This window comes from Chelonus insularis, unplaced genomic scaffold, assembly GCF_013357705.1.
Source record: "Chelonus insularis isolate UGA/USDA-ARS -01 unplaced genomic scaffold, ASM1335770v1 contig_493_pilon, whole genome shotgun sequence".
NCBI classification, from domain to species: Eukaryota; Metazoa; Arthropoda; class Insecta; order Hymenoptera; family Braconidae; genus Chelonus; species Chelonus insularis.
The window spans coordinates 397,761-407,730 of record NW_023276609.1 but is presented as its reverse complement, the minus strand read 5'-3'; the positions used below and the strand labels follow the sequence as shown (position 1 = coordinate 407,730).

The window sequence follows — 9,970 nt, the reverse complement described above, 5'->3', positions numbered from 1 at the left end:
AATTACCTATTGAATTGATTATTTTTATTTACGAGTCAATCTAAGTATGATAGAGTCGATTTTTTTTCATTCAAGATGAGTTGTATTTTTTTCTGAGCTGAGAAATATTTTATAGGCTATCATAAAATTGTAATAATTCTCATCGTTATTTGCTACTGACATATAAAAATTGTATTTCATTGCGCTCTTAATTTTATAAAATTACTTAATTATTGGACTTTGATCGTAATCGTGTGGTATCTAATTTAGAAATCGGAAATATTAACACTGAAAATATTGTTGTTATAAAAAATATTTAAATCATTTTTTTTTTGTGGAGAAGGAAAAATTTATTTCTTCATATCTTTGGTATTTATCATTTTAAATTATTGTTTATTGAAGAAATAAAAAAAATGCAACGAAAATAAAAAATTATCATCTTTTTAAATTCAAATATTTATAAAGTAAAATGGAAAATTTGAAACACATTGAGTATTTCTGGTGCTTCCAAGATTTATCTTAAATCAAGGAATTGTTCTTCAATAAAATAATTTGTTAATTAAAAAAGAATGCAGCTATTAGTGATAAAAAAAATAAGTTAAGTTAAAAATTTAATACATTGTGGCAAGATCACGATTTCCTCCTAAGAAATTGATAATAAAATTTTTCACAACAAATTATAAATAATGATAATTAAATTTTTTCCATGAAACTCAATGCAAATTACATTGAATGTTTACTCAAAAAAAATTAATCCACCGGTAATTTAATTCTTCGGCAGAGGTATTTAGAATTAGTTGTTAAGAGAGTACCGTAGATTAACTGTAAGATTGCAATAGGGTGAATCGATTTTCTCGGAGGTAGTAGTTAAATGTATTAAACAAAGTGCACGTTTAACAAGTACTTTGTTTGTGAGTGCAGCACACAGTACTTGCGTGTGCGCATCGACTAGTGCACCCTCGTCGCGCGATCCTGCTTGGTATTCCGCGCTTGTCCTGTGGCATAATTGGCCGCCAACTGCACAGTCAACGCGCTCCTCTGGATATCGCCAAGACAAGAAATTATTCTTTAATTAATTGTCAGCGCTCGTGGTGAAGACGACGTTATATGCGCGCGCGCCCTAACTCTCGCCTTGGTCGTCGCCGCTGCTTTATATCAATTGCATATAAGGGATGTTATAAAATAAAATGGAAACATTATGTGAATAAAATTTCCAGCAACTTTGCTGATCTCAGGACAATTCTTGGTAATCAATGCGGAAATGTAACGCAAAAAGACATGAAAAAAGTAATATATGACCAATAATGTAAATGTGACACCAATTCTCGATGCTTATGTATACATATATAGTGAATATGATTTTAATTTTGTCCATGGCGAGACATTTAGTGGAAATTTCATAAATTAAAACTTCACTTTTGGGACTTACCTTATTTCCTTCTTCGGCTTTCATGAATTCGTATTATCTGCAATGAAGAAGCTAATTATGAATTATTTATATAATAAGTTAATTAGTAAAATTGAAGTCCAATTATTGAATGATGGTAGGAAGAAAAAATTTCGGCCACATTTAATGGGGTAAACTCGCCAAATATTGATGTCTGATTAAATTTCTCTTCCCTCGTTAATTAGAGAATAAATAACTTTATGATTCGGATATAGAAGGAAGTATTTTCGGCAATTGTAAAAAGAATGTCATTGAATACTCAATGATAATGGTGGCAATAATAATACAAATGAAAGTATTGAAACTGCAATTTATTTTACTAGAACATATTTTCATGGATAAATTATCATATTACATTTATACAGACTGCTTATTGCCGAATCTTCATTTGAATATTTCTTTCACTCGTATTTATATATTTATATATACTATTATTTTGTACTCATTCGCTCTCTTGCACCCTTTTGCTTTCATTATTTCACATGTAGTAAATAAACATCGCACTTTAGTGCACAATTTACATAATTATATTACTTCATTTCTTTCATTGGAGTCGGCATAAAACGCACGAAAATTCATAGCCAATAATAATATTAATGTCATTGATTGATTGAAATGATTGATTTAAGATACAGTTAGCAGAAGTTTGTTTGAGTAATAGGATTGTGATGCCAAACATAAATGCCAATTTCTCAAGTACCATCCACGCAATTTATTCATTTTGCTTTTTCAACAAACATATTAGATCACAATTTTTTGTAACGCGTTACAAACTCCATAGTTATCAAGTGCGCATTTGTATAAATAACCGATTTCTGCTTGAGCACATGAATCGACATTGATCGGAGGACAACAGCCTACTCGAATTTTCAGTATTTACATACCTTTCTACGCTGATGTATCCAGGTATTTTGATGTATCCACACACACCTATTTTATTTACATTATTTACAAGTCTTTTATTATATTAATTACAGCAGAAAAAATTCTAATTCTTGCTTTGTTATAAAACTTTGTCATTTCTTGAAGGTAAATAAGATCTTTTGTAAATGCTCAACAAATGAAGACAGACTTTTTCTGAGAAATTATTAAAAGGTATTTTGTTGGATGTGAATATTTATACAGTTGGAAAACTATGTGATGTATTGTAATATTTATGATATTCGATTGAATAAAATTATTTGAAAAATTTAATTTTTAAGTACACAAATTACCTATGCAGTGACATAATAGTTAAAATAAATTGTACGTAAATTTATTAGCTGGATAAAAACATCTTTTGTTATTATGATTGATAGAATATTTTTATAATAATTTAAAGATATTTCTTTTTTTATTTTTCAAAAACTTTATTTAATTAAAAAATTGAATATTCATAAATTTGACCTGATCTACGGATAAACTAGTGAATTCATTTCATTTAGATTTGCTGTATAAATCAAGTCCATCAAAAAATCAATTTTTTAAAATCTAATCAACTTATAAGGTTTAGAAATCTTTTCTAAAATTATCTTCAATGAAATTCTCTGTTATCACAATAGATAAATTTATTTTCAATGACTAAATAAATATTTCATGATTAGAATAAATATTTTCTAGTTCAATTCTAGATAGAAAAATATTATAAACCACTTAAAAAAAAAATAAAAAACATTTTAACAATTTAATCTTACAAAATACTCAATATTATTGAAACCATAGGATGCAAGTGTTTTGAACAAACTCACTGAAACATGTCTGCTTCTTGTATTTTTGATAAAAGTCAATAATTTACCTTCCAGATGATCAAGAGTTATCAAAGAAAAGAACTTCTTCCATCCACTCACACAAGCAGAAAGAGTTCAAGGCCGGTGTCCAGGAGGACCCATAAACATAGCAGCAGTGGCAGCAGCATGACTATGTCTAGCCATAGCTGCTGCTATAAAGGGTGGAACTCCACCGGGAGCACCAGGTGGACCAACCCCAGCTGAGAACATGAGACCAGTGCTGAAACTTGGATGCAATAGTGGTCTTGCTGATAACCTGAGCTTCTCAATCTCCGCCTCTTGCAGTCGTTTCGCTTTAGCACGACGATTTTGGAACCAGATCTTGACCTGGAGTTATTAAGAAATTTCATTAGAGTATCATATAATTGATGGATAAATGTAATTTGGAATGAAATCTGTCAAGTGGAACGGATCAATGGGGAATTGTATGAAAAGAGGAAATGGAGGAAATCGTAGAACAAGTAATGGACGATTTAAAGTGTACTAAAACATATAGCTCTTTGTCCTGGTACAGGGTGAATAATGTAGTAACCGTGAGGGTGTATACGATCAGTGGGTCTTATCTAAGCAAATGAATGCTACAAAGCTTCATTTCGTCTGATGCATTGCACCCAACGCGTAAAGTGTATTCTGACACGCTAGTTGTTTCGATAACGGTTTGGTTAAAGGTAAAAAAATCTAGACAAAAAGATAATTAATGAAAGGAAAAAAAAATTACGAGTGTTGAAAATTTTAAACTATTTGCATAGAAAAAAATTTAATTAATGTAAAAAAAAAAAATATGAGGATTTATTTAAATGATTAAGATGAATTTGTTGGAGTAGAAGAGAAATTTATTTTCTGATTAAAGAAATAATATTTATTTTGGAAACTGAGAATTGGAGTAAATGCGATTAAATATTTCATTAATGGACTGGAAATATCATATTTATAGGCCCATTAGATATTTAATGAGAGCATTAAGGTATATGCTTATGTTTGCTCACGTATCTAAATATGTATTTTTAGAAATATTTTTCTAGAAAATTGTGGTTAAGAAATTTTTTCATTTGAACTACTTTATATTGAGCATTTTAAGTCTTTATGTTTGATTTATTTAAGAAATACTGCCTACTTTTCTGGCTCAGTATACAATAGTGTGACAAGTAGAGAAATTTTTTGAATTTCAGAAGTCGTTGGATTTACTCTAATGATTTTTATTAATAGCAAACAAATATGTGAAAAGGAATTCTTTCATTTGTTAAGCAAACATCAGTGTCGGAAAAAAAAATTTATTTTTCTGTATTTATATAATAAATGGAACAGCATACTTTTATTTTTATCAATTGAGGAAAACTAATAACAGGTTATTTTTTTTGGGAAATAATATGCATGTGGTGGATAAAGAATTTGTATGTAATACCAACCTGTGTTTCTGTTAGATGAAGTGATGATGAAAATTCAGCTCTCTCTGCTATCGTAAGATATTGTTTCTCTCGAAACTTTTTTTCAAGAGACAATAATTGCTGAGTGGTAAAAGGAGTTCTTGGTTTTCGGTTTGGTTTATGCTTCCTCAAAGTACATCTGACTGGTCCAGGACCAGGTCCAGGTAATCGTAAATCTCCTGAAGAATACAATGAACAAAATTTTGAATAATCGTAACGAAATTTTTTTTTCCATGGTGTTATCAATATCAATAAATTCAATAAAAAATTTTATTGCGAATATTTTATAATTATTTTTATTGACTAAATATTGATTTTGTACATTGCAAAAAATTTTTTCTCAGTGTAAACAACCAAGGAAGAAATTCTCATCATCATAAAACCCAACTCCTTTCCTAGCTATCGCATTTCATCATCAATCACTTTCATAAAAAAGTAATTTCCTTAAAGAATGATTTCTCATTGTTTAAGATCATTTACTGAGAGTGCTTATATTGGTAAATTATTGGTAAACATGTGAAAGATAATGGATCGATAATGTTTGATAGGAAAAGAAACAAGGAAATTGATGGAAATAAGGTGGCGTTTGACACAGTGACGGATTGAATATCCGATAATAAATAAGACGAAGGATAAAGAGAAAAGTCTAGAGCAAAGACAGCACGCGAGAAAGTTAGCCCAGTGGTCGGATATTCCTGAATCGGTACCAATTATTACAAAGTAGAGACCGCCAATTAACGTCTACCGATGGTTGGAAAGAAGCGAGGCGCGATGTCGGCCTATCTGTCACACCGCGACATCGTTAAATCTTTACCTCTCTCGTACCTTTCTCCCTCAGTCTCTCGTCTTACTCTGCCAAGATCTTGCTGAATACTCTCTCTTTTTCCTTGTGCCTTTAGTGGTATTATCAAATCCCATTTGAACGCGGCAGTATTACTAACGGTATAGAGCCGCATCCATTCAGAGAGCGGCACAACTGCCAGTGGATCGCCACGAGTGTTTTTCCCTTGCGCTAATTAATTCCCGTTAATTACCGGGCAAGAGAAACGTCGTGGATACACGAGCACGATCGAGTTGCGAGATTCATCCGGGATACAAATTACACGAGGTTGCGTCTTGCATAAGCGATTCCGACGTTCTCCTGCGTGTGTCTAGTACTTTTTTTTACATTTTCGCATTATTACTTCTACAAGAGTTGAGATTTCTTCTTATACAAGACTAAATACTGGAATATTTGACATTTCCAATGGGTGTTGTACGATCGTTAGACTAATTGTATTTTCACACGCAACTATATTCAATGCACTAAACCGTGTAGCTTGGCTTATATACGTAACGATTAATGTGTGACTCTGTTAATTAATGTTGCAATTAAATTCAAATATTTTGTAAATACTCGTGGATTTATTTTGACTGCTCTTGATTTTGATGGCTTTTATTTAAGACCACTCTACTATGCAACAATGCCATTGTTGCATGCTAGAAATATTTGTTGAGTCATTGCATTGATATTTGAAATTTTCTGATTTGCTTCAAAGATAGCATTGAAGGACACTGAGTTATATATAATCACTATTTAAAATTAAATATTTTTATAAATTAATGTTATTTATTGTTGAATAATATATTTTGATGAAAGTGATGGACTAAGACTGATTGGCTACACAAATATGTAAGCTCAGATTGTCAAACTTTTTTTAATTACACTGTGCTCTGTAAACTTCTCAAGGACATTCTCACAAAACACATGGCAATTAAAAAAAGTTAACGCAATTAATCAACATACCCTTTCAGTCAATTAGCTCACGCAAAAATAATATGATTAACATAACAAGTTAATATTTAAAAATGATTTTAATAAATTAATATATTAATGGAGTAGGAAATGAGTTTAATTAAATATTTCTTTTAATAACCATATTTCTGTTACAAATATTTCATTAAAAAAAGTTTCCCAATTTTTTTTCGACAAATTGACTTTTAAAAGTGAAAAAAAAAGAATAATATTATAGCAACTTAAATGAATATTAATGTGTTTAAAAAAAATTTTAATAAATATTATATAACAATAATAAATAATTATTGATCTTATGATGTTATTCATCGGAATAAAAGCATCTGGGTAGAACCAAAATATTGCTAATAATATTTTATTACACTCAATAAAGTAATATTAAAATTAAAAAAAAATTAAAATCAATAATAAATTTTAGTCCCACCTCGTAGTTAAATAAACCGTTTTCTAAACTTAATAAATAAATCTCACATTTTTATTTGCAAGAACGTCATTATTTATTATTAGCAGCAATAATTTTGTCACTAATGATTCTTAATTATAGATTTTTTTTCCTAAATAACAATAATGAATACAGAAGAATGATGAATCATCTTGCGAGCTCATTAGATTATGAGGGAGGTCTTCATTAATTTATTCAGAGTTTACGACCGGATGAACCTCGTGTACATGATTATAAATGATGGTTGAATGTCGGAAAACTACTGTCAAAGATATTTTAACAACACGGAAACATCTTGATACATGAATCGTATTATAAGATTTTGAAACGCTATCTTCTTTTAAATCTCTTATCGACTTTAGATAATTTTTCACTAGTGTATCGTTCATAATGATTTTGTAGCTGAATTAATGTGAGACATAATTCTTCAGTCATAAAAATGTCGTCACTATAACTCAAACTAATTAACTAATTACTCGATGATTGTTTCGAATTAAGGGTCGTCCTGATACAGCAACAAAAAAAACGACGACGACGACGAGGAGACGAAAAAAAAATTTAAGGAGTTTTGGTGTTTGTATACACACAATGTACGACATCATGGCATTGTAATGAATGAAATGGAATCTGTCGGGATGATTTTTTGTGTAAATCAAATGCATTAAACATGCTTGGAACATCAGGAACGATGGGACGCATCAACAGCAGGCGTGATCGTTATTCAAGAATGTGTGTATTTGTAACAAGAATAACAACGTTCCTTAGCGATCAATATAAAGTGAGTCCCCTGAATGGTCTGCAGCGATTTCTTTCTAAGAATTGATGCAGTGAGTTTCTCAACGACTATAAGGAGTACTTAAGAACGTGTCTCTCCCTCACCCGATTAGCGCTGAATAGCTTCACCATAGCGAGTCGTCGTTGCCTTATCTATAATTCCTACTAATTCAGTAGATTAACTGCATCACGGTAGAAACTGTGAATCATATCAATTAGACGGTGCATCTCTATATGTCGATACGCATGGATCAATATTACTGAAGGATAATTATACGGAATAGTTTAGGACTTGCTGATAAGCACAACGGATCTATTTACTTCCCGGCTGTCAATCGAAAGTGGCATATACGAGCAGCATTAAGTCTGATCGATTCGCATCATCATCACGCGGAAGCCCCTAAATGTCAACGTCAACGATAACGAGCATTGGAAATAATCCCCATGTAATCTCGTTGCGGTTGTGATTGTAGTGCACACACCAAGTAGACGATTGCAATGCATAGACGTATTCGTATTAGCTATATAATCCGGGGCGGTTCTCACCGTTTGGACTAGTAGGTCCACCCTGGGGCGTGTACAGATGTCCATGCGGATTATGCGGATGTGGAGGTGGGGGTAGCCACGCGAAACTGGCAAGAGAATGCGGAAATCCCGCGGGAGACCATCCGGATGCTGTTCCTGGAGTTCCTAAGTAGGGTCCTGGAGGTCTTTGTCCACCAGGATGAATTGGTTGAGGTATCACTGGAGTTGATTTTTCTTTATCTCGTTTACTTCCACCGTCGGCATCATGCTCTATTTCACCATCCGAATCCATAACATTTAGATCTTCCGACCTGGAACCACTGCCGACGTCCATCAGCCTTTCACAGCTGCCGTCGCCTTCGAGAGATCTCGGTGCTTCGGAGTCACTTCGCTCATTATCCAACTCTAATCGTGTTGGTGATACAGAATGGTTTGCCAGTCTTTCGTCGTCTAAGTCGTCGTCGTCGAGTTCTTCATCTTCAGTTCGCCGGTGAAGAAGTTGCTTAGGTGAACTGTTTCCATTGCCACTCAATCGTTCATCCGTCAAACCGACGGGTGATGAAGATTTCTCATTTATTCGTGACGTTCTTGAGAAATCCTTCACAGTGATTGTGTCTTGTCGATGCTCGCTAGATCTTCCAGAATCGGAGCTTGATGGATTACAACGCCCACTATGGTGATGATGGTGATGATGAGAAAGATGCTGCTGTTGGAGATTAGCAAAACTGGTCAAGCTATTTGCAGTTAATGGACTCAACCTGGCTAAAAGTTCACGATTATGCAAACTTCTTTGCCGCTCCTGTTCCATGATAAGAAAGTCTCTATATCTACGAGCTTCATCCTGCATCTCCAAACTCTTTTCCGACGCATCACTACTTGCCAAATCATCACCATTTTCTATACTACTTGTTCCTCTTCTACTGGTCGAATTATTAACTGGTGATTTTTTCGTTCCACTTAGCAAGGCATCAACACTAAAACTTATTTTACCACTACGAGGTTTTGGATTAGACGCAGCTGATGTAGGACTTGCCATATCAACGTCTTCAGACAAGCTAACACCACCGGCAGCCGCATTCGTGCTGGCTCCTTGCATCGAAAGCCCTTCGATGTTACTCATACCGGTTGCAGATTGCTGCAATTATCCACTCCTCTCACCTTCGCATACACTTGACCCGGCGGCATTCGCACGTTACTCCAAATTTCAACTATTTCATTCTCAATTTGACAACAGACATATCAATCAGATGTCTCATAAACAAACTAAAATAAACTCTTTGCAACACTTTTTCTATCTCTCGTATGTCAATTGAAAAATCAGCAACAAGTCCGGCATTGTCGCAGATGATCTCAATCACTCAATAATCCACCACAATAACACACGAAGCCTCGAAATGCTGGAAAAGTGTTAGCACTCACTAAACAGTACAGCGTTATTTAACAAATATGCTGAAAGATGTTTGTCGCGTGGTGGCCGCCTCTGCCGCGGAAACGGCACTGATTACGAGTTTACCGTCACCAGGAGCGGAAAGCCCGCGACCTCGACGTCGCGTGCACCGCCCCCGCGAGACCCGGTGGACCAGTTCCAGCGTCGACCGTGCTGCTTCGACCAATGCCGTCGTGCTGGTGGCTGGTACAGGCGTTGCGCCTATGGGCGTTACCTTTGCTGTCTTTTCACCAATCGAATTGTTGCCCGCGAATTCAACACGACCCTCTGCACCCTCTGTTTTCATGCTCTCCCTCAATCAAGCCTCTATTCAATGTCCTGTCTCTCTCTCTTGACTGGGATCAGCCACCGTTGATTCCCTACAACCAGAG

At 34.0% G+C, this 9,970-nt stretch overlaps 1 protein-coding gene across 1 annotated transcript; it reads right to left on the bottom strand.

Annotated features, from left to right (window-relative positions):
* Positions 1-3,019: 3,019 nt before the first annotated feature.
* LOC118069928 (uncharacterized) lies at positions 3,020-9,633 on the bottom strand. The gene is made up of 3 exons (XM_035088299.1): positions 8,174-9,633; positions 4,599-4,795; positions 3,020-3,519 (listed from the first exon to the last, which is right to left on the bottom strand). The coding sequence occupies exons 1-3, from the start codon at positions 9,270-9,272 to the stop codon at positions 3,268-3,270; spliced, it is 1,548 nt and encodes a 515-aa protein (XP_034944190.1). The 5' UTR covers positions 9,273-9,633; the 3' UTR covers positions 3,020-3,267.
* Between the last annotated feature and the right edge of the window lie 337 nt (positions 9,634-9,970).

Bases quoted from the DNA above. Each gene is read 5' to 3' on its own strand.
- LOC118069928 (XM_035088299.1), bottom strand. From the start codon at position 9,272: ATGAGTAACATCGAAGGGCTTTCGATGCAAGGAGCCAGCACGAATGCG. The intron at 4,796-8,173 runs GTGAGAACCGCC...TGTATTCTTCAG, and splicing joins TGGACCTACTAGTCCAAACG to GAGATTTACGATTACCTGGA. The intron at 3,520-4,598 runs GTTGGTATTACA...TAATAACTCCAG, and splicing joins TTCATCTAACAGAAACACAG to GTCAAGATCTGGTTCCAAAA.